The sequence below is a fragment of the Ailuropoda melanoleuca genome, chromosome 6 (genome assembly GCF_002007445.2).
Source record: "Ailuropoda melanoleuca isolate Jingjing chromosome 6, ASM200744v2, whole genome shotgun sequence".
In the NCBI taxonomy this organism is placed as follows: Eukaryota; Metazoa; Chordata; class Mammalia; order Carnivora; family Ursidae; genus Ailuropoda; species Ailuropoda melanoleuca.
In genome coordinates this window covers 41573342-41598064 of record NC_048223.1, presented here as the reverse complement: position 1 = coordinate 41598064, position 24723 = coordinate 41573342, and the positions used below count along the sequence as shown (strand labels likewise).

At 38.1% G+C, this 24723-nt stretch overlaps 1 protein-coding gene across 2 annotated transcripts in view; it reads right to left on the bottom strand.

The window, feature by feature from the left end:
* Positions 1-24723, bottom strand: part of FBXL2 (F-box and leucine rich repeat protein 2) — a 103909-nt gene that overhangs the window by 30410 nt on the left and 48776 nt on the right. For both annotated transcript variants that reach the window (XM_011224716.3, XM_034662277.1), the window contains 7 exons: positions 14947-15001; positions 14154-14228; positions 8909-9003; positions 1897-1965; positions 1701-1796; positions 1357-1483; positions 1141-1215 (listed from right to left, as the gene is read on the bottom strand). In XM_011224716.3, the coding sequence (XP_011223018.1) occupies positions 1141-1215; positions 1357-1483; positions 1701-1796; positions 1897-1965; positions 8909-9003; positions 14154-14228; positions 14947-15001 (592 nt within the window). The remainder of the gene's footprint in view (positions 1-1140; positions 1216-1356; positions 1484-1700; positions 1797-1896; positions 1966-8908; positions 9004-14153; positions 14229-14946; positions 15002-24723) is intronic.

Genomic DNA, 24723 nt, shown 5'->3' with positions numbered 1-24723 from the left:
GAAGGAGACTCCCTGCTTAGCAGGGAGCCCGATGTGGGACTCAATCCCTTGACCCTGGGATCATGACCAGAGCCAAAGGCAGATGCTTAACTGACTGAGCCACACAGGTGCCCCACATGTGTCTATTATTTATAAAATTTCCTCAAATGTGTTAGAAAATAGCAAATGAAATAGATCGCTAAATTATTGATAAATGACTTGCGTATTTTTTTTTTAAAGATTTACTTATCCATTTTAAAGACGGACAGAGAGAGAGAGAGAGTGTGCCGGGAGGGAAGGAGAGGGAGAGAAGCCTCCAGCAGACCTGCAGGGGGCCCAATCCTGCAACCCATGAGATCACGACCCATGACATCATGACCTGAGCCGAAACCAAGAGTCGGACGCTCACCCGACTGCGCCACCCAGGCGCCCCGGCTTGCACATTTATAGTCTACTCTAAGTCATCTGCCAGTGCTCTCCTACACACACAAGATCCTGATAGTGAGCAGTGTCCATAAGTCATTTGTCCAGAAGACAGTGCTCTCTCCCACCATCAAGGATTCTAAAGACATGACACCAAATACCAACTGCAAGGATTTCTCTTACATTTCTTAAAACTTAGGTTCCCCTTGAGAAACCCGGGAGGATGTAGCAAGCATTCTCTTCAAGGATCAATACTGACAATATCAATACTGACAATAGAGGACAGAATAACAGTTTTTCACATGCTAATGCCATGATGAAAATTATACCTTGCTCTTGAAAGCATCCTTTATTTTTCAAAGCATTTTCACATCTATCATTTCATTTCATCCACTGAGACGTGAGAGGCATCATTCTCCCCAGTTTATAAGACACTGAGACCTGACATGAATTTCTTCAGGTTAGTGACTAGTTCACAGCATTCCTGATATCTTAAAATAAACCAAGATGTCAATCTATATTATTTTTAGTGGGAAATGTGAATGGCTTTGTATCGGCCACTGTGTTTAGACTGTTATTCTTTCATCTTGTGGCCAACCAACAGATCGTATGAGGATACAAAATAAGAAAAAAAGGTGTGGCAACCATCCCTCCTGCCTGGGGGCTTCAAAGTGGGACCACAGGAGACTCAAGGAATGTGGGACAGGAGGGTGCTCGCAGGAAAAGCAGGCTACTTACTGAGCAGGACTGGAAGTTGAGGCTCACAAGCTCATGGCAGTAATTCTGAATGTGTTTCAGAGCTTCATCTTCTAACTGAGTGGACAGAGAAAACAAAACAGGGATGGAACCAGGTGAAGGAATAGTGGAGAACCAAGAAAAATGCAAGAGCAAGTTCTCTACTGAAGTGTCCACACTTCATGTTAGAGAAACACACCTCAAGTAACCCCTCGGTACCTGTGTGCAGCCCCTCAGGAGCAGGGCTTTCAGGCCTCGACAACCTCGCACCAGGGCCTCAATGCCATCCTTTGTGATCTGGTCACACCAAGAGAGGTTCAGATACTCCAGGTTGCGGCAGCCCTCACTGACAGAACAAGAAACAAGACCACACATGTGCAATCTATCTTACAGATAGTTCATTACCAAGCCTGAGTTCAGTAAATCACAAACAATTCAGGGGAGAGAAAACCTCTGTGACCCGAGTCACCTATTTCTTGTTCCAATGGGCTCATTAGAAAGGTTTTAGACACACCAGGATGCTCACAGGTTTAGGTGTTTCTTCTGACAACAGGTACTCTTACCTGATCCCCTTTAAGGAGCTGTTTGTAATGGACACACAGGAGGTCAGATCCAGATGTTTCAGCTTGGAACAGAATCTGCTAAGGCTATAACACGTGCTGGAAAAGAGCAGACACACTAAAGATATTTTCAACCATGTTTCTCTCCCCTCACATTCCCCATGGTCAATTAGTTACCAAACTCATTCTCATTCCTTACCTGTCAGTGATTTTGGTGCACCCGTTGAGGTTTAAATGTTCAATGTTTCGGCAGTTCTGTGCAAAGGTCCTAAGAAGAGAAAACATTTAAAAACTCCCTGGTCAGCCACTAGAGGGCATGTGTCACCGTTCACATTTAAAACAGTGCTCCACAAACTTTTACATTTTATTTTACTGTGGAAAGAACACTTAACATGAGATTGACTCTCAATAAATTTTAAGTGTACAATATATTATTGTTGACTATAGGTACTGGTGCTCCTCAAACTTTAATATGCACATGAAATAGCTGGGGTTCTTGTCACAGTGCAGACTCCAATGGTATAGCTTGACAAATTGCTTGATGCTCTGCATTTCTAAGAAATTCCCAAGTGATGCCGCTGCTGCTACTCTGGGACTACACTTTGAGAAGAAAAGCCTAAGACTGACTATGTATCAGTCATAATTCTTCAACACACACCCTGGTGAACATCAGAGAATGGAGGCCTGGCTCCTTGTTCCTTCCTCTCTCTAGAAAAATCAGCTGGAAGCAAGAGGACTCAATCTTTCTTGTATTGTGCCATGCTGTCACTTGGTTATTCAAGAGCCTTTCTAAAGAAACTATCTTTGGCCACTGATAGGGTCAGTAGTTCATCAGTATGAAGGACCATCCACTTACTGGTAAGGATACTGAGTCATGAAGGGCAACTTCCTCAATGATTTGTAGGTTGGCAGAAAGGCCAAAAGTGGAAAATTAAACATCCCTTACTCACCACTTATTCCTTAACATATTCAGCAAGGACTGGCTTGGGTCACCTGCATTTTCCTTAAACACAGCTTCAATGTATTTATAGTGTTGAGTCCTGATTCTTCCATGCAATACCCAAATGTTTCCAAAGCCTGGCCTCAAACCATGTCACTCTTATGTGCTCCTTCTGCCCTGGTATGGTACTATGGAACTGACCTGGAGCCTGGTGGAATTCCAGAGTTGAAGATGTGGAGCCAAAATCTGACCAAGGTCATTAGATTTATCAGAGAAGAGTATCAGAGCACTGAGAACTTCAGAGGGTTCCTCAAGAATTCAATAGAGTACTAATCAGAGCATGCATATAGGGAAACTACCCAAAACTGGAGAAAAAATCATCAAAAAGCATTAGAAGGAGTAACAGCCAGAGCTCACCCAGAACCAGGAAAATGCCCATTCCCACAAGCCAACAGTGAAAAACATCTTAATTTGTGAGGCACAGGGTAGAGCACTGGGAAGTACCTTGCTTCAGGTATACCATTAGTACTCAACTGAAAATGGTTTTGGTCCAGCTTAACAAATTAAAAAAAGAAAAAGATTTGAAAGGAACTATGTCCAAATAACTCAACTGTGTCCAGAATAAAACTCAATAATATTTATAGGAATACAAAAATATTCTGCACTCAAAATAAAATTCATAATGCCTGGCATTGAGCAAAAAATTGGCATGCATTCAAAGAAGGAAAATATATCAATAATGAGGAGAAAAATCAATCAAATCTGACTCAAAACTGACAAATATTAGAAATAGTAGACAAAGACATTCAAAGTTATTATGATCGTGTTCTGTAGAATATAGTTCTACGGAGCTACATAAAGATTAAACATGTTATGGTTATTAAGTGTGTTATGTAGACACATTAAGAGTTATTTTTAAAGAGCCAAATTAAACTTTTGGAAAATGGCTAAGATAAAAATTTTCTGGGTGGGACTAACAGCAGATTAGACATTTTCAAAGAAAAGACTGGTGAACTTGAAGACATAGCAACAGAAACTATCCAAAATGAAACATGTTAAGAAAATAAGGAAGGAAAAAAAAAAAAAGCAGAGCATAAATGAGCCGTGGGACATCTTCAACCAATCTAATATACATGTGACTGGGAGTCCCCAAGAAACAGGAGATTGGGCAGGGGGAGGGGTAGGGTAGACTATCTGAAGAAATAATGCCCAAAACTTTTTCAAAGTTTATGAAAATTATAAACCTACAAATCCAAGAAACTCAAAGAATTCCAAGCAAAGAAATATGAAGAAAAATACATCAAGGCATATCATAACCGAATTGGTCAAAACCAGTGATAGAAAAATCTTAAAAGCAGCCAGAGAAAAGGACACATTATGTACAGAGAAAGAAAAATAAGGGTGACAGATTTCTCATTGGTAACAAAAAAAAAAGGCAAGAAAACAGAGGAGAAGCATCTTTAAAATACTGAAAAAAACTGTCAACAGAATTCTATACTGAGCAAAAATATATTTCAAAAATGAAGGAAAAAAATTTTTTTTTTCCAGACACAGAAGAGCTAAAAGAATTAAACAGATCGGCAGTACAAGAAATGTTAAGGAACATTCTATAGGTAGAAAAAAGAGTGACATTATACAAAGAAATGAAGAACACTGGAAATAGTAACCACTTAGGTATAGAAATTCACTTTTTTAAATTCTTTAAATCTCTTAAAAAATAAGTGACTATTAAAAAATACAACAATCCAGTGTGAAGTAGTTTGTATTATATGTAGAATTAAAATGTATAACAGTAATAGCACAAAGGCTGAGCAAGGAAAAATGGAAGTGATCTGTAATACAATTTGAAGGTAGATTATAACAAGTTAAAGATATACATTACAAAAACTGTAAAGCAACCATTAAAATTACAAAATAACTTATAGCTCTAATCCAAAAAAGGATGTAAAATGGGATCATAAAAAAATTATTAATCCAAAAGAAGGCAGAAAAAGAGGAAAGGGAAAGAAAATATGTATGGGACAAATAGAAAACAGCAAGAGAGTAAACTTAAAAATAACCATAACAGACCAATTATCACATTAAATGTAAATGATCTACATACAAAAATTAAAAAGCAGAAATTGTAATAATGGATCAAAAAAGCAACATCCAACCACATATTGCCTACAAGAAAACAACTTTTTTTTTTTAAAGATTTTATTTATTTATTTGACAGAAAGAGAGACAGCCAGCGAGAGAGGGAACACAGGCAGGGGGAGTGGGAGAGGAAGAAGCAGGCTCCCGGCAGAGGAGCCTGATGTGGGGCTAGATCCCAGGACCCTGGGATCACGCCCTGAGCCGAAGGCAGATGCTTAACGACTGAGCCACCCAGGCGCCCCTACAAGAAAACAATTTTAAATATAAAGACACAAATCAGTGAAAAGGAAAAAAAAATGGAAAATCATATGCCAAAAAATGAAAGCTGGAGTGTCTATATAGTATCAAAGTAAACCTCATAGCAAAGAATATTACCAGAGATAAAAGAAGGCCATGTGATAATGAAAAACTGATCAATTCATCATAAAGGTGCAGCAACCCTAAAAGTTTATATACCTAATAATAGAGCTTCAAAATACATGAAGAAATAACCTGAGGAGAAACAAATCTGAAATTACAGGCAGAGATTTCAATATAACTCTGTCAATACTTGATCAAACAAGAAGTCAGAAAATCAGTAAAGATATAAAAGACTTGATCAACACTCTTATTCAACTTGATCTAATTAATATTTATAGAATACTCCATCCAACAACAGCAGAGTACATGTTCTTTTCAAGTGCATATGAACATTTACCATGACAGACCATATTCTTGGCTACAGAACAAGTTTCAATAAAATTAAAAGAATTCAAGTCATATAAAGTATATTCACTGATCACAATGGAATTAAATTAGTAATCAATAACAAAAAAATCTGGAAAATGCCCAAATATTTAGAAACTAACTAACATGCTTCTAAATAACCCATGGTCAAGGTAGAAATCAAAAGAGAAATAGAATACATTTTTAATGGAATGAAAATGTAAACACAGTATTAGGATTTGTGAAATGCTACTAAATCAGTACTTCAGGAGAAAATCTTTAGGACCTTGGGTAGGCAATCATCTCATATATCACCAAAAGTATGATTCATCAAGGGGCGCCTGGGTGGCACAGCAGTTAAGCGTTTGCCTTCGGCTCAGGGCGTGATCGCAGTGTTCTGGGATCGAGCCCCACATCAGGCTCCTCCGCTAGGAGCCTGCTTCTTCCTCTGCCACTCCCCCTGCTTGTGTTCTCTTTCTCACTGGCTGTCTCTGTCAAATAAATAAATAAAATCTTAAAAAAAAAAAAAGTATGATTTACCAAAAGCATGATTCATTCAAAAAAACTGGTAAGCTGAACTTCATTAAAAGGAAAAACTCCCACAGACTGGGAGAAAACATTTACAAAATACAAATCTGACCAAAGACTTGTATGCAGAATATAACTCTCAAAATTCAATGGTAAGACAAAAAAACAACGTAATTTTTTTTAAAAGGGCAAAACCCCCACATTTGAACAGATAGCAAAGAAAATACGTGGGTAGCATAGTACGTAAAAAGATTGCTCAACATAATTAATCACTAGAAATACAAATTAAAATCACAATAAGATGCTACTACACATACCTATGAGAAAAGCTAAAATTAAAAAGACTGACCTACCAAGTGCTGACAAAGGTGTGGAGGAGCTGGAAGTACCATACACTTCTAGTAGGTATATAAAATGGTATAATCCTTTTGGGAAACAGTTTGAAAGTTTTAAAAAGTTAAACATGTACCTACCGAATGATCTAGCCATTCCACTCCTAGGTATTTACTCAAGAGAAAGGAAAAAATATGACACACAAAATCTTGTACACAAATGTTCATAGCAGCTTTATATGTAATGGCTGCGAACTGGAAAGAATCCAAGTGAGAAATAACTAAATGGTAGTATATCCGTACAATGGACTACTCTTCAGCAATAAAAAAGAATGAACTATTGATACACACAACAACATGGATGGATCTCAAAACAATTATGTTGAGTGAAAGAGGTCAGGAAAAAATGAATACATACTATATAATTACATAAAAATTGTCAAAAATTTAAACTAACCTATAGTGACAGAAAGCAGATCAATGGTTGCCTAGCAATGGGGCAGAGACAGGGAAGGAGGAAGAGAGGGATTATAAAGGCACATGAGGAAAATTTTATGTTCATTAGCTTGATTATAGTGTTGGTTTTACGGGTATATACATATACCACAAATTATCAAATTGTACAATTTAAATACAGTTTATTGTATCTCAATTATATCTCAAAAAAACTGTTAAAAATCCATAGGACTTCATATATAATGATGCAGCAAGAGTTACAGCAAATGTACATGTAAGATCCATTAGTACTGGGATTTTAATCTATTTTGATTACTGCTGTATTTCCATTCTCTAGATCAGTGCCTGGTGGAGTAGGGCTCAATAAACATTTGCAAATGAATAGCCTGCCTCCATCCAAAACAACAATGCACATGTGGGGCAGAGCAGAGGCCAAGGCCGGCTTTAGGTAATTATAATAAAAAACCGGAGGCATAACAAAATTCCTTGAGTCATGTTCTGGAATTATGCTTATTATTATTTCTCACAGTAATCTGGTCTCCCACATTAAAAATGTATAAGATAATGGGGTGCCTGCGTGGCTCAGTCGGTTAAGTGTCTATGATTTTGGTTCAGGTCATGATCTCAGTGTTGTGAGATTGAGCCCCTCATTGGGCTCTGCACTGCTGAGGGTGGAGCCTGCTTAAGATTCTCTCTCTCTCCCTCTGCCACTCCCCTGCTCTCTTGCATGAGTGTGTTCTCTCTCTAAAAATGTACAAGATATTAATACAGATTTCTACTATAAAAATTATGGTAAACCACTAACATTCTTAGCCTCTCAGGATAGTTTTGCCAGTACATATGGCTTTATTCCAATCGCCAAGAATATTTTTTTTTAAATTCAATTAGCCATCATAAAGAAGATGTGGTTCATATATACAATGGAATATTACTCAGCCATTAGAAAGGATGAACACCTACCATTTACATCGACATGAATGGGACTGGAGGTATTATGCTAAGTGAAATGAGAATATATTTCTTTGATATTCCTCATTGTGAGGAAATCCACATCATGTGAAAATCCACATCTTCACATTTATTTTAGTTTAATAGAACCACTATTAAACTTATGTTCTCTTTTATAAATTATCTTAGGACCTATTTGATACATTTAAGCTTTGTATTAAAATAGAATCAATCTATTTCATCAGTTTACAAAGCTTTCGAAGTACAAGAAAATTTGGTTTGATGATCTGAATTTCTCGATTAAAAAAATACTTTGTTCCATTACATTTATAGGGAGTGTTCTGATCCTTAAAATATGTTATGAATCAATTTTTTAGCAATGGTATAGCAGATGTTTCAATTAGAAATTCCACTATCTACAATCACTATGTACTGCACATTCTTACTGGCAGTTGCGATTGATATACATGGTGGTGATGCTTAGGTCAGCAAGAGACAAAGACTATCCCAAGGTTCTAGGGGCAGTGTGTGTTCTAATTTAGCCAACCTCAAACAATAGTAGAGGCCACAAGGATAAGAACATAAAGGTTTTGATTATGTCTTGTCTCCAGAAAAGCACACGTCCTTAACAGTGGATTGATAACATTTCCAATAAATAATGGCTATCTAGTAAGACATGGGCAAGCATTTGTTCGGATAGGATACAATTGGATAATTACATCCCATCACGAGTAAGCAAAATTCCAGGTGTGCTAAGGAAGTTTTTGGAAGAATTAGTTTGTTAAGTAGTATAATATATAAAAAGGTAGTCACTCTTATGAGAATGAAACTAAGAAGATCAGCAAATGAAGAAGGGAACAGTGGAGTCAACTATTATGTTGCTTCATGTGATACCCATGACACCCTCATGCAGCAGCTACAGCTGCCTTCACTTTGTAGAAGAGAGACTGAACACGTGGAGAGGTGAAATCCTTTGTCCTGAAGTCATATCCCTGACCCAGGCCTGCTGACTCCCAAGTCATGGTTCTTTTAGATCTCTTTGCAAATTACCACAGAAAGTATTTAACAGAAGAAAAGAACATAATATGCTTGGTTTATTTCTGCTGATGACAAGTCAGCTACAAGCTGCCATGACACAGTGAGTCACTGTGGATTCAACTTACTTCAAGGAGGAATCCCCGACACCAATGCAGCCTCGCAAGCTGAGCTTTCTCAGGAATCCACCACATCGCTTTGAGATATTTTCCACCACTCTACCCTTGAGTCAAAAAAGTCAGAAAAAAAATCTCATTTTTCATGCTGCTTATCTAACAGCATAATAACCTGAAATTTAGAAACTGAATATATTTTTCCAGGTATAAAAGAAATTATTTTGGAGCATTCCTCCAACACCCCACTCTGGTCTAAAGGAGCTGCAAGCATTGAGAAATTTTTTCAATTAAAGCATTAAGTATTCAAAAAAAATTAGTGCACTATATTTTGGAAGTTTTAACCCTGAACTAGGCCTCACCTACCCAGGGCGCAGAGCTACTTCACCAATTACAAGGCTTTTTGAGGTCAGCAGTGGGAACACTGACTGCTGACCAGCAATCTAAAAGGCATTGCTAAAAAATAAAATAAAATAAAATAAAAAAATTAAAAATTAAAAAAATCCTATTTTAGCTAAACATTATGACTCTAAAAAGTTTGAAAATGTAGCCTAATAGCTCCCCCTCATCCTCCTTAGCAATCCCCTATTTAAACACATTTGCTTTGAAACAGAAACTTGGGGTAGATACTGGCAGATATATTAAAGGAAAAAAATGAACACTGATTAAGCACTTTCACTTTTTCAGGCACGATTTTAACACTTTCTTGTGCTTATTACGTCTCATTTACTATTCACAACAACCTTATGGTCTACTACTCCACAATGGAGACAATGAAGAGTACATCTGGAATACAAATCTCTCAGGTCATCTCTCTTAACATTATCATGCCCTGTGATTCAAGTCGATGGAAAACTCCAAGTCAATCCAGGCAGGACTACCAATGGCCCATACACTCCAGGAATGACAGTTTGGGTTACTCTACCAGGTACAGAACCATGACCAGCTGAGGTGCTTGCTGAAGATAAAGAGAACACAGAATGGGTAGTAGAAGAAGGGAGTTAAAAATACCAACTACCACCATGCAGCCAATTACAGAAATGAAAACTGTAATTGTCATGAGTGTCTCTCCTTATTTGGTTGAGTATGCGTGTGTGTAAAGCCAATATACTTGCTTTCTTTCCTCTTTTGTTCCCTTATGTAAAACAAGATGTACTGACACCATATCAAGGTATTTAAGTATTGTTAATTCTGTATCATAGTATTTAAGACACAGGATATCAAGAAGAGTGAACATCACTCAAGGACTTTATTTCTTCTTTTGAGGAAGGAGCTAGTGTGTTTTTGGTTGTACATTGGATACTTGTATCACATTAGGTTGAATTATGACCTTATCATTGTCTTTATTTGGAGATTAAGTATGGCTTAAGGTGATGCATATGGGTGCCAAGTTGACAAGGGGTGAACTTTTGATAATTAATCTTATGTGTCAACTTCACTGGGCCACTGGGTGTGCAAACATTTGGCCAACAGTATTTTGTATGAGTCTATGAGGGTATTTCTTGATGAGATGAACATTTGAATCAGTAGAGAGAGTAAAGTAGCAGTGGGTGGGCCTCATCCAATCAACTGAAGACCTGAATAGAATGAAAAAGGGTGAGTAAGAGGGAACTTCCCCTGCCTGACTGCTTAAGCTGAGACACCGGTCCTTTCTGGCCCTTGGACTGGGACTGAAAAACATCAGCTCTTCTTAGGTCCCGAACCTGTCAGCTTTCAGATTGGAATTTACCCTATTGGCTCTGCTGGCTCACAGGTCAGACTGGAGCTACATATCGGCTCTCCTGGGTCTCCAGATCTTGGGACTTCACAGCCTCCATAATCACATGACCCAATTCCTTATAATAAATCTATATATTTTTATATATACATACCCCATTAATTGTTTCTCTGGAGAATCCTGACTATTAAGAGACTGGATTCATACCTTCATTTTGCAAATAAAGAAATTAAATGGTTAAACTGCCAAGGTTACACCTTAGTGAGTAGCAGAGTTAGGGTTCTAACAGATTTATTTGATTCTAAAGGCTGCACAACTACTGCCTCCACAAGGGAGGAAATACTGAAAGAGGGCCATTTGGGTCTTTAAAAAATGCTATTATCCTCACTTTATAAAATAGCAATCTTGACACTGAACTGTGAGCACTAAGAATTCACGAGGACACATCAAACCACAGGGTTACAGGAGCACGGCTCACACGTATTGCAACCTGGCTAACATCTTAAGATGGAAATCTATACTCTGATATTGCTAGGGGCTCTATTTATGCTTTCTTGAGTATTCCCTAAGTTAATAAATCTCTGTCACTAGGGGGGAAAAAAAGGTTATGACTTGGAAGTCCAAGATTCAAGGACAGAATAAAACAGCGAAAACCCCTCCATACCAATGTCTACCAATGGAGTATGCAACATATTTTTCTCCATTTCAAGTTAGTCACATTATATAAGCTCCCTAGTCTTCCTTTCTTTGGGGTAAAAATTTTTGTACTCAGATTTTTAAAAAATTACATTCAGAATTTTCTGTTCCACTGTTTCCAACTAAGAGAAAAAATGAGCAAATTGTTTCCAAATGTAAAATTCAGGTCAATGACTGTGTATTATCCATTTAGATAGTATGTTGTAGGTGTGGATTTTGTAATGAAGGGCTTTAGAGAAAAATAAGGCCTAAGTGGAAGGACCTTTGGAGTTATAACTTTTAGATTAACATGCTGCTTGGTTATTTCTTATTTTTGGCCTGGTGGAATCTTTATTAACTATGAAGACACTGACAAAAAATGTCCAACTTTTAAAGGCATGGAAATGTCTAAACATCAGGGTAACAAACTTATTCAGGAAAGAGTGATGCTCAAGGAAAGGGACAACGTGCACTTGTCATCTGGATGCTTTATTCTACCTTTTCTCTGAAACACAGTCGCGTAACCCACTGTGTTTAGGGTACCTACTATCTCCTCTAACTAGACGAGTGACCTTGGGTAAGTTACTCAAACTTTTTGTGCCTCAGTTTCTTCAATATGGTGTTTTTGAGAAGATTAAATGAATATATGTGAGTTACTTAAATAGTGCCAGGCACATAGTAAATACTGTTATTACATTAATCCTGAACCTTGGTACATTCTCCCTTCTCTCAACATATCCATAAATCATCATTTTCATCCCAAAGAAATAATTTGAAATGATCAGTTTATCCATGGAATGCTTCCCAGGGTGAGTATTCAATGGGTCCTATCTAGAGAACATAGGGGGCTCTAACACTTGGTTCATAATCCAATCTGGATTCAAGTCGTCAGCCCCAACAGGGCAACTAAATAGTATTAGATGAGAGTAATACTAATATGGTGCCAGTTATTTAAAGTTTTCACATGAGGGGCAGCTGGGTGGCTCAGTAGGTTAAGCGTCTGTCTTTGGCTCAGGTCATGATCCCGGGGTCCTGGGATTGAGTCCTGCATCGGGCTCCCTGCTCTGCAGGGAGTCTGCATTTCCCTCTGCCCTTCACCCCATTCATGCTCTCTCTCTCTCTCTCTCTCTCTCTCGTTCTCACTCTCTCTAATAAATAAATAAAATCTTGTAAAAAAAAAAAAGTTTTCACATGTAATTCTTTATCTAACTGGGGACCTATAAACTAGTCTCTCCCTTAGTGGAAATACTCTTTAAGTATTTTTACAATGTGTTTATATAGCTGTGGTCAGCCATCAGCTAAAATTCTCAAATCAAATCATGCACAAGATAGTGCTGTTTACTTGAAATAGTATTTTTTAAAATCTGAATTTAAAAGTTGTAAATAGGCCTTTCAAAAAGTTGTATAGTCTGGAAAAATCATCAAAGAAAACTGAGGGGACAATAAGAACCACAAAAAAAGAAAAAATAAGTTGCAAAAACTTTAAAAAACAATGACTCTCCTTTGGTGAGCAGAAATGACTACAATTTTTGGAATTTAATGTGCCTCTCAATATCACTAAGTAAATACAGTGAACAAAGATCTAGAGATTATCAGTTTGAAGAGAAATCACATGTCAGCATGTTTGGGTGGGCATTGTTGCAATCACTGCTATCAAGCCTGGAAAGCACATTAAAGAACTCCTAATCCAGGGACCACAGTCCAAAACAGCAACTGAGAGCTTATCTTTCCGGGCTGGGCGTGAAGCCCTGAGGTCCCTGACCCTTCCGAACTCAGAATACCTGAGAGGAAACCCACAGGGGGAAACCCTGCTTGCTGCAGGCGCTCTGCTCCACTGGTCTGAGATGGGATCAGAGACTCTCCAGCTAGTAACCTAAAGAAGGAGGGGAAGGGCCTCCACAACTGATCGTTAGCTCTTTGAGGTAACACCAGCTTAAGTAACTTGCAGGAAATTGTTTGGGCTCACCTCACTGTTAAGCATGACTATTTCCTTAGCCATTAAAAAAGACACAAAACATACACTTTGACAAAAATACCTGATGAAAATGCTATATGAGGAACTGAATTAAAATACAACTTCATGATTACAACTGAATTGGCTAAAACAGAAATGAATAAGGTTTTCCCAACATTGGATAGATAAACTTCAGAATCTCTACACCCTTAAAGTAGTAGTCTAGATAATTATTATGTGCAGTGAAGATTACTTCCCTCTTTCTTTTGGTTATAAATTGATATTTAATCTAAAAGTTGTCTTTATATAAACTTTTCTCATTTGGTCAGGCTTACCACTCTTACATGGGGATTTTCACATATTTCCAGATAAATACATGAGAATCGTAGAATTATAAAAGGCTTTAAGGATTATTTTGCTCCTTTATTTTATAGATAATAAAACTGAAGCGCTGAGAGATTATATATGGCTTAAGTGGCTGAGCCGAAGTGATATCTCAGGTCTCCGGCTTCACTCCTGGACCCATGCTTCTGCCATTTCTCCATTCTTGATGCTGAATTAGAGTTCTGAGTGGATCTTTCAGATCAATAAATATTTGTCAGGCATCTCCTAAGATTAAAGCACTGAACTGGGTGTTAATGATGCAGGTATAGGGCTTTAAAAAGCTGAGTGGTAATACCAAGGTTATAGACATGAAAAAGGAGGAAAAGTAGTTTGTTACTGATACAGAGCCAAAACAAAATACAAGCAGAATTTTAGTCTTGAAGTACATAGATACCTTCCAGGTTTTTTTTCTTCTCTATTACACCTTGACATCTTAATATTAAATCTAAATGCAGCAAAAGAAAAAAGCAGGAAAGACTGACGAGTTTAACTTTTTAAAAAGTCTTTTATCTAAAATAAAGCTAACTTACCTCTACATCTGTTTGAAAGTTAAAAAGGTCTATTCTTTGCCAGTTGCTTCCATCCAGGGCTAGGATGTTCCAGGCCTAGAGGGTGGGAGGCAGAAGAGGAGAGACGGGGGTGAAAGAGATACACTAAGTGAGACTGCTGTTAGTGGAAGTCCTCATGATTCAACCTTTGTATTTCCAAACTTTAATTCTTCATATACATTAAATATGGAATTATGATAACACCATGTTACATTAAATATAAAAGATGACATTCAAAGTTAACTGCTTGGGACGCTTGGGTGGCTCAGTTGGTTAAGCATCCAACTCTTGATTTTGGCTCAGGTCATGATCTTGGGGTCCTGGGACTGAGCCCCTGCATTGGCTCTGTGCTAGGTGTGGAGCCTGCTTAAGAGTCTCACTCTCTCGGGGCGCCTGGGTGGCACAGCAGTTAAGCGTCTGCCTTCGGCTCAGGGCGTGATCCCGGCGTTATGGGATCGAGCCCCACATCAGGCTCCTCTGCTGGAAGCCTGCTTCTTCCTCTCCCACTCCCCCTGCTTGTGTTCCCTCTCTCAATGGCTGTCTATCTCTGTCAAATAAATAAATAAAATCTTTAAAAAAAAAAAAAGAGTCTCACTCTCTCTCTCTCCCCCTCTCCCGCATCCCCTCCCCTCACTTGCACACTCATGCACATGCACACTTTCTTAAAAAAACTTTAAAAAAAAAAGTTAACCGCTTGCTTGAACTAAAACTAAAACTCATTCTCATAATAAAACTCAATATTTATTAGCTGATAAAAATCTGGTTAATACTCTACCTTGGAAATCTGTGCACATCGGCACAAAGTTACTATATCCAAGAAGGAAAATATTCTAGGAAAAAAGGGGAAAAACAAAAAAATAAGATGGTATTAACATTTTAGGATATTTACAACCTGAAAGATAAAATCTAATGTGCCATCTGGATATAGCGTAAGTTTTTTCAAGATTCCTCAATTTGCAATACACAAGCTCACTATAATTCTGCATCACTACTGTGAATATCAAATGTTCACATGTTCCAAAGCTGTTTTAGACTCACTACACAAATCCCCTTAAAACAGAACCCATTAAACTTTTATGTCCCCTGTTCTATGACATGGACATGGGGCAGTTGATAACTTGTCCTATTCAAAAACCAACTCTTTAATCTAGACACTAAGCCTGGGGAGAGCTAAATCCTTCTAATTCTCATGTCCCTAACACACAATACAAACTCCTCTTCTGTTAATAGATGTACCAAACAGGCTCAGATGCCTGAGCCTCAAATAACACAGCCAAGAAAGACTCAATGATAAAACCCATTTGGCTTTGATGTATTTGTTCACAGCGCAGAAAGATGGAGCCCATTCACTGGCAAGTTCTACAGTGACCAGTTTTTCCTGAGCAAAAGCCAAGAACCAGAGAAGATGGTTAAGATGGGGAAGAAGAAAAGCAGAGAAGTAAACAAAAACCTAGTTGACATCAGTAGTGCCCCCAGAGGAAGCAGTAGCTGTCAGCACAGCAGGGGTCTGAGTGAGGTCCCAACACTGGCAGTAGAGGTGAGTTGCTGATGACAGCACAATGGCAAATAGTTGCGTGTGTCTCAGTGCTGTGCAGTAACAGCTGCAGACAAACAGCAACTTTTCTGTGAGAAGAAAGGTGANCTGATGACAGCACAATGGCAAATAGTTGCGTGTGTCTCAGTGCTGTGCAGTAACAGCTGCAGACAAACAGCAGCTTTTCTGTGAGAAGAAAGGTGAGTGAGGATGAGGTCAGCGACAATGATAGGATCGCAATTCTCATAGGCCTGGGAGATAAATATGAGAGTTTGTGTCTCTGTGTAGAAGGGGGAGAAGGTAAGATGGCAAACAGCCACCTATAAAGTTCTTCAAAATTCTCCAAAGATGACCATCAGTGGTCAGTTGAAAATCCATGGGCTCAGGGACGGATAGCAGATCCGTAAAACACCAGTGACTGTACCCTACAACAATGCATACACAAGCAGCACCACAGGGCTAGTGATGCTACAGACACCATTCTACAATATAGGCTCCAATCATTTTCTAGTAAAAAGCAAAGGACAGAAGCATAGCGGCTACATTGACCTTTAAAAGACTCAATGGAACTTTGTATATAGGAAAATGCCAGTAGCTCAAAACATGCACTAAAGTATTTGCTAAACATATTTCAGGGTGTCCGCAAATACCTACATTGCCTCTATGGAAATACATCTTGCCCCACCCACAGGCCTTTCTGCCTCAAACATCCATCTTCTGTGCCATTCGACCATTCCAAATGAGCCACAACTCATCATTAGCTCCCTAAAAGACCAAGGACCAGATAGAGAAATGCATATGGTAGAATATTTCATGCTGGGGTTGGGTTCTGGAGTACAAGCCTAGGTGAAAAAGAAGTTAGCTAAGTTTCCCTTGAGAATCCCTTAAGACCCTACCATCTTGGAGATGACATTCTATCAACTCTTGGAAAGAACAGTTGCACTGATATTAGTAAAAATAGCTAACTTTGATTATGTATTTACTATGTGCTAGCCACAGTTTATATTAGTTAACTGTCTCAACACTGTTATGAGATACAATTATCTCTGTTTTTTGGAGAATGATATGGAGCACAGAAAGATTAAGTAACCTGCCCAGGCCAAACAGATAGTAAGAGCAGAGCCAGGATTTGAACCCAGGTAGTCTGGTTTGAGAGCCCAAGTCTATGACTACTACACATACAGCCTTAGAAAGTTTAACACAGCTGTTTTTCCCTCAGGACTTGACTATATGCTATTTTTTCAGGTGAACAGCAGATGAAATAATTGTGCTTAGTGAGCATGCTGGACAGAAAACACCTATCTTTGAATGCTAGAATCACACTAAGTGAAGCAAAATGCTCACACACCCAGACACACATGAGAACCAACAGCTGGAACAAAAGTTCACACTACTCATCTCATGCTTACTACCAAATTTTATGGTTACTGAATGAAAAAGTAGATTGCCTTTAGTGTTTATTTTCCCTCTTCCCATCACCCCATGAATATATGTGGTTGAATCTGCACAAGTTAAATAGGCATGATAGGACTCCAAACTGCAGCCTAAGCCAAATTCCTGAATCATGTTTCAGTGAATAAAATAAATGCCTTGAATGAGACAGTGTGGGACACTGGCAATAGAAACAGAGATAGCCAGAGGAGTTAGAGTCATTGTAAATTAAGACCAGGCTTTCCAAAGCATTTTTCCTGGAAATTGCTTCGTACCTCAAATGTGATAACTTCACCCTTAAGAAAGCACTGCAATGGCAACTTGGTTATCAACAAATATATATATAGGGGTATACAGGAGTGGATGTACTTCTGGACTTAGTGTTCTATTCCAATGGTCTGTTTGTCTTCCCTTGTGCCAATAAGACTGTTTTAATTATGAAGCTTTCTAAGTCTTGAGGTCTGGTAATGTTAAGTCCTTCAACTTTGTTCTTCAAGATACCTTGGCTATTCTTGGTTCTTAGAATTTCCACTTACATTTTAGAATCAGCATGTCAATTTTCACAAGAAAACTTTATGAAATTTTTATTGGAGTTACATTGCATTTATAGAAACTTTGGGGAGAACTGAAATCTTTACAATATTAAGTCTTCCAATCCAGAAACATGATATATTCCATTATTTATTTAGGATGTATTGAATTTCTCATAGGAATTTTTATAGTTTTCCATATAGATACTCTGTTCATCTTTAGATTCCCCCCCCCCACACTGGTCATCTGATGTGTTACTATTAAAATGGAATTTTTTTTTTTAAAGATTTTATTTATTTGACAGACAGAGACAGCCAGCGAGAGAGGGAACACAAGCAGGGGGAGTGGGAGAGGAAGAAGCAGGCTCATGGCAGAGGAGCCTGATGTGGGGCTCGATCCCATAACACCGGGATCATGCCCCGAGCCGAAGGCAAACGCCCAACCGCTATGCCACCCAGGCGCCCCTTAAAATGGAATTTTTAAATGTCCGTTTTAAAAATTTTTTTAAGTAAGCTCCACACCCAAAGTGGGGTTTGAACTCAACGACCCCAAGATCAAGAGTCACATGCTTTACCAACTGAACCAGTCAGGTGCCCCTTCAATGTCATTTTCTAATTGTTAATATATACACAAATTTCCATATTTAGCTTGTATCCAGCAACACTTAAAATTCATTAATAAATTCTAATGATTTTGTTTTTTGAAAGATTTCATTTATTTGAGATAGAGAGCAAGAGAGAGAGAGAGCACAAGCATGAGTTGGGGGGAGGAGGGGCAGATGGTGAGTAAGAAGCAGGCTCTCCGCTGAGCAGGGAGCCTGACACAGGGCTCAATCCCAAGACCCTGGAATCATGACCTGAGCCTAAGGAAGAGGCTTAACCTACTGAGCCACCGAGATGACCCAATTCTAATGATTTTCAACATACAGAATCAATTCATTTGATTTTCTTCCTTTCCAATAATTTTCTTTTTCTTGCCTTATTGAAGTGGTTATGATCTCCTCTAATGCCAATAATGGTAATGAAAGACAGCTTCTTCTCATTGCCATTTCAGAGTAAAAGCCGTCTACTTTTCAATCATTGATTATGATATTTATTATAGCCTAGGTTTTTCTCCTACCTTTTTGATTTTTAAAAATTCTGTTATACCCTGCAAAAGGTCTGTTTTGTCCATACATGATTTAAACATCTCTTTAACATTCATTTACCTCTTTTAAGAATTTATTAAGGAGCAGATAATACACAGAATTCCCATTTATTACCTCCGATCTTGACACACAGTTTCCCCTATTATTAACATTTACATTAGTGTGGCACATTTGTTAAAACTGATAAATACTGATACATTATTAGCTGAAGTCCACACTTTAGGTTAAGGTTCACTCTCTGTACTGTACAATTAGTTCTGTGGGTTTGACAGATGGATGATGACATGTATCCACCATTACAGTATTATATAGAATAGTTTACCAGCCTAAAAATCACCTGACTCACCTGTTCATCCCTTCCCTCCTTCAGATGAAGTCCTGTTAACCACTGATCTTTTTAATGTTTCCACAGTTTTGCCTTTTTTAGAATGTCAAACTGGAATCATATAGTGTGTGCTTGTTCAGATTAGCATCCTTTACTTAGCAATATGCTAAATGGTTTGTCTTTTAGGGGTGCCTGGGTGGCACAGCAGTTAAGCGTCTGCCTTCGGCTCAGGGCGTGATCCAGCGTTATGGGATCGAGCCCCACATCAGGCTCCTCTGCTATGAGCCTGCTTCTTCCTCTCCCACTCCCCCTGCGTGTGTTCCCTCTCTCGCTGGCTGTCTCTATCTCTGTCAAATAAATAAATAAAATCTTTAAAAAAAAAAAAAGGTTTGTCTTTTAGCGGTAAGATAGCTCACTATTTTTTATTGTTGTATAATATTGAAACTGATGTACCAGTTTATCCATTCATCTATTCAAGGCCATCTTACTTGCTTTCAGTTTTGGGTGATTATGAATAATTCTGCTATAAACATTTGTATGCAGGTTTTTATGTGGATATGTTTTCTACTCAGTTGGATAAATACGTAGGAGTAGAATTGCCAGATCATGTAACCTTATGTTTAGCTTTGTAAGAAACTGCCGAATCATGTTCCAAAGTGCCTGAACCATTTTGAATCTCCATCAGCAATGAACGAGAGTTCCTGTTGTTCTGAATCTTGTCAACATTTGTTATTGTTAGATTTTTAAATTTAAGCCATTCTAAATAGGTGTACAGTGATATCTCATTGTTTAGTTTTTAATTCCTTAAAGACATATGATACTAAGCATCTTTTTATATGCTCATTGTCATGTGTATGTCTTCTTTGGTGAGGTATCTAAATATTTTGCCCATTTTTTAAAAAAGATTTTATTTATTTGACAGAGAGAGAGAACAAGCACAGGGAGTAGGAGGGAGAGGGAGAAGCAGGCTCCCACTGAGCAGAGAGCCCAACATGGGACTTGATCACAAGACCCTGGGATCATGACCTGAGCGAAGGCAGACACTTAACCAACTGAGCTACCTAGGCGCCCCTAGTTTGCCCATTTTTAATTGGTTTGTTTTCTTGTCAGATTTTAAGAGTTCTTTGTGTATCTTGGACATCAGTCCTTTATCATATATGACTTTGGCAAGTATTTCTCCAAATCTGTGGTTTGTCTCTTCATTCTTTTAACATTGTTTTTCTCAGAGGAGAAGTTTAATTTTAATAAGATCCAACTTACCAATTTTCTCTTTGATGGATCATGCTTTTGGTACTGTATTTAAAAATTCATTGCCAAACCAAAGGTCATCTACATTTTCTCCTATGCTTCCAGAAGTTTGATGGTTTTGTATTTGCCATACAGGTCTATGATCCATTTTGAGTTGATTTTTGTGAAAGGTTTAAGGTCCGTGTTTACATTCTGCCTTTGCATATAGATGTCCAATTGTTCCAACACCATTTGTTGAAAAAGACAGTTTCTCCATTAAATTGCTTTTTCTCCTGGGGTGCCTGGGTGGCTCAGTGAAGCATCCGATTCTTGATTTCAGCTCAGGTCATAATCTCAGTGTCGTGGGTTTGAGCCCCATGTCAGGCTCTGCACTTAGGGGAAGATCTGCTTGAGATTCTGTCTCCCTCTCCCTCTCCCCCTGCTCATGCATGCTTTTGCTCGCTCTCTCAAATAAATAAATAAATAAATAAATAAATAAATAAATAAATAATTTTTAAAATTGTTTTTGCTCCTTTGTCAAAGATCAGTTGACTTTGTGTGGCTCTATTTCTGGGGTCTTTATTGTGTTCCCCTGATCTATTTGTTTATTCTTTCATCAACAACATATTGTCTTGATTACTGTAGCATTATGGTAAGTCTTTAAGTCAGGTAGTGTCAGTCCTCCAGTTTTGATCTTCTTTAGTATTGTACTGGCTTTCTGAGTCTTCTGACTTTCCATATAAACTTTATTTTTTTTTAAAGATTTTATTTATTTATTTGATGGAGAGGGAAATAGCCAGCGAGAGAGGGAACACAAGCAGGGGGCAGTGGGAGGGAAGAAGCAGGCTCCCAGTGGAGGAGCCTGATACAGGGCTCGACCCCATAACGCCAGGATCACACCCTGAGCCGAAGGCAGACGCCTAACGACTGAGCCACCCAGGCGCCCCCATATAAATTAGAATGAGTTTGCTGATAATCCACAAAATAATTTGGTGGTATTTTGATTGGGATTGTGTTTGATTCTACAGATCAACTTGGGAAGAATGAACCTTTTAACAACACTGGGTCTGCTTATCCAGGAATATATATCATCTCTCCATTTATTTAGATTTTGATTTTTTTCATTGGAGTTTTGGAGTTTTCATCATAGAGATCCCATATAAATTATGCTAGATTTATATCTAAGTATTTCATTTTTATGCTAATGTAAATACTATTGCTTTTCACTTCAGTTTCTAGTTGTTCACTGATGGCATATAGGAAAGCAATGACCCTTTACATAGTAACCTTGCATCCTAAAAACTTGCTTATTAGTTACAGAAATGTTTTGTCACTTCTTTAGGATTTTCTCCATACACAATTATTTCACCTACAAACAAGACCAATTTTATTTCTTCCTTCCCAATGTATAGCTTTTCTTTCCTTTTCTTATTTAATTGCATTAGCTAGGACTTTCAGTATTATGATAAACATGAGTGGTAAGAGTGGCCATCCTTTTCTTATTTCTGATCTTGGGAAAAAAGAATTGAATTTCTCACCTTTAAGTATAGTGTTAGCTGAAGGGTTTTTGTACATATTTTTTTCTTCCTTCCTTCCTGCCTTCCTTCCTTTTCTTTCTTTTCCTCTCTCTTTCTCTCTCCCTCTCCCTTTTTTTCCTTCCTTCCTTCCTTCCTTTTTTTTTTTAAAAGTAAGCTCTATGCCCAACATAGGGCTTGAACTCATGAACTCAAGATCAAGAGTCACATGCTCTACTGACTGAGCCAGCCAGGCGACCTCTTTTTTTGTAGATATTCTTGATCAAGTTGAGGAAGTTCCCCTCTATTCTTGGTTTGATGAGAGTTTCTGTCATGATGGACATTAGTACTTGTCAAATGCTTTTTGCATCTACCAATGACCATATAAATTTTTTCTTCTTTAAACAACTGATGTGATGAATCACCTCAATTCGGAATGAAGCATCCTTGTATACCTGAAATGAATCCCACTTGGTTGTGGTGTATAATTCTTTTTAAGCATTGTTCAATTTGGTTTGCTAATATTTTGTTGAAGACTTTGCATCTATGTTCACAAGATCTATTATTCTGTAGATTTTCTATAATGTCTTTATCTGGTTTTGGTATGAGGGTAATGCTATCTGCACAGAATGAGTTAGGAAGTCTTCTGCTTCTATTTTCTGGATGACATAAAGAATTGGTATCATTTCAGGGTACCTAGGTGGCTAAGTTGGTTAAGTGTCTGACTTCAGCTCAGGTCATGATCTCAGGGTCCTGGGATTGAGTCCTGCATCAGGCTCCCCAGACAGCAGGGAGTCTGCTAGTCCCTCTCCCTCTGCTCCTCCACCTACTAGTGCTCTTTCTCTCTCAAATAAATAAATAAAATACTTTTTAAAAATGGTATCATTTCTTTCTTAAATGTTTACAGAATTCACCAATGTAACCATCTGGGACTGGTGCTTTCTGTTTAGTAAGTTATTAATAATTGATTCAATGTATTTAATAGATATATGTCCATTAAGTTTATCTATTTCTCCTTGTGTAAGAGTTAGTAGTTTTTGTCTTTTGAAGAATTGGTCCATTTCATCTAAGTGATCAAATTTGTGGACATAGAGGAGTTCATATATTCCTTTATTATCCTTTTTTTTCTTTTTTTTTATTTATTATGATATGTTAGTGACCATACAGTACATCATTAGTTTTTGATGTAGTGTTTCATGATTCATTGTTTGCATATAACACTCAGTGCTCCATGCAATACGTGCCCTCCTTAATACCCATCACCAGGCTAGCCCACCCCCTACTCTCCTCCCCTCTAAAAACCTCAGATTATTTCCTGGAGTCTATAGTCTCTCATGGTTCCTTTACCCCTCTGTTTACCCCTCCTTTATTATTCCCTTTCTTCTCCTATCAATCTCCTTGTTATTCCTTATGTTCCACAAATGAGTGAAACCATATAATTATCTTTCTCTGCTTGACTTAATTTACTTAGTATAATCTCCTTTTAATGTTCATGAGATCAGTAGTGATGATCGCTCTTCCATTTCTGATATTAGTAATTTGTGTCTTCTCTCTTTCATTCTTGGTTAATCTGGCCAGAAGTTTGTCAATTTTACTGATCTTTTCAAAGAACAAATTTTGGTTTCATTGATTTTCTCTATTGTTTCAATTTCACTGATTTCTGCTCCATTTTTTATTAGGTCCTTTTTTTTCCTTTATAATAATATTTTTTTATTATGTTAGTCTCCATACAGTACATCCCTGGTTTTTGATGTAAAGTTCCATGATTCATTAGTTGCGTATAACACCCAGTGCACCATGCAATACGTGCCCTCCTTACTACCCATCACCAGCCTATCCCATTCTCCCACCCCCTCCCCTCTGAAGCCCTCAGTTTGTTTCTCAGAGTCCACAGTCTCCCATGCTTCATTCCCCCTTCTGATTACCCCCCCTTTCTTTATCCCTTTCTTCTCCTACTGATCTTCCTAGTTCTTATGTTCCATAGATGAGAGAAACCATATAATTGTCTTTCTCTGCTTGACTTATTTCACTTAGCATTATCTCCTCCAGTGTCATCCATATTGCAGCAAATGTTAAATCGTTCTTTTTGATAGCTGAGTAATATTCCATTGTATATATGGACCACAACTTCTTAATCCAGTCACCTGTTCAAGGGCATCTCGGTTCCTTCCACGATTTAGCTATTGTGGACAAGGCTGCTATGAACATTGGGGTGCCTATGGCCCTTCTCTTCACTACGTCTGTATCTTTGGGGTAAATACCCAGTAGTACAATTTCTGGGTCATAGGGTAGCTCAATTATTAAGGGACCTCCACACTGTTTTCCAAAGTGGCTGTACCAACTTGCATTCCCACCAACAATGTAGGAGGGATCCTTTCTCCACATCCTCTCCAACAACTGTGGTTTCTTGCCTTGTCTATTTTTGCCATTCTAATTGGCTTAAGGTGGTATCTCAGTGTGGTTTTGATTTGAATTTCCCTGATGGCTAATGATTTTGAACATTTTTTCATGTGTCTGTTAGCCATTTGTATGTCTTCATTGGAAAAGTGTCTGTTCATATCTTCTGCCCATTTTATGATTTGTTTATTTGTTTCTCGTGTATTGAGTTTGAGAAGTTCTTTGTAGATCTTGGATACCAGTCCTTTATCTGTGGTGTCCTTTGCAAATATATTCTCCCATTCCGTGGGCTGTCTCTTAGTTTTTTTGACTGTTTCCTTGGCTGTGCAGAAGCTTTTTATCTTGATGAAGTCCCACAAGTTCAATTTTCTTTTCTTTCTCTTGCCTTTGGAGATGTGTCATGAAAAAGGTTGCTGTGGCCAATGTCGTAGAGGTTGCTGCCTATG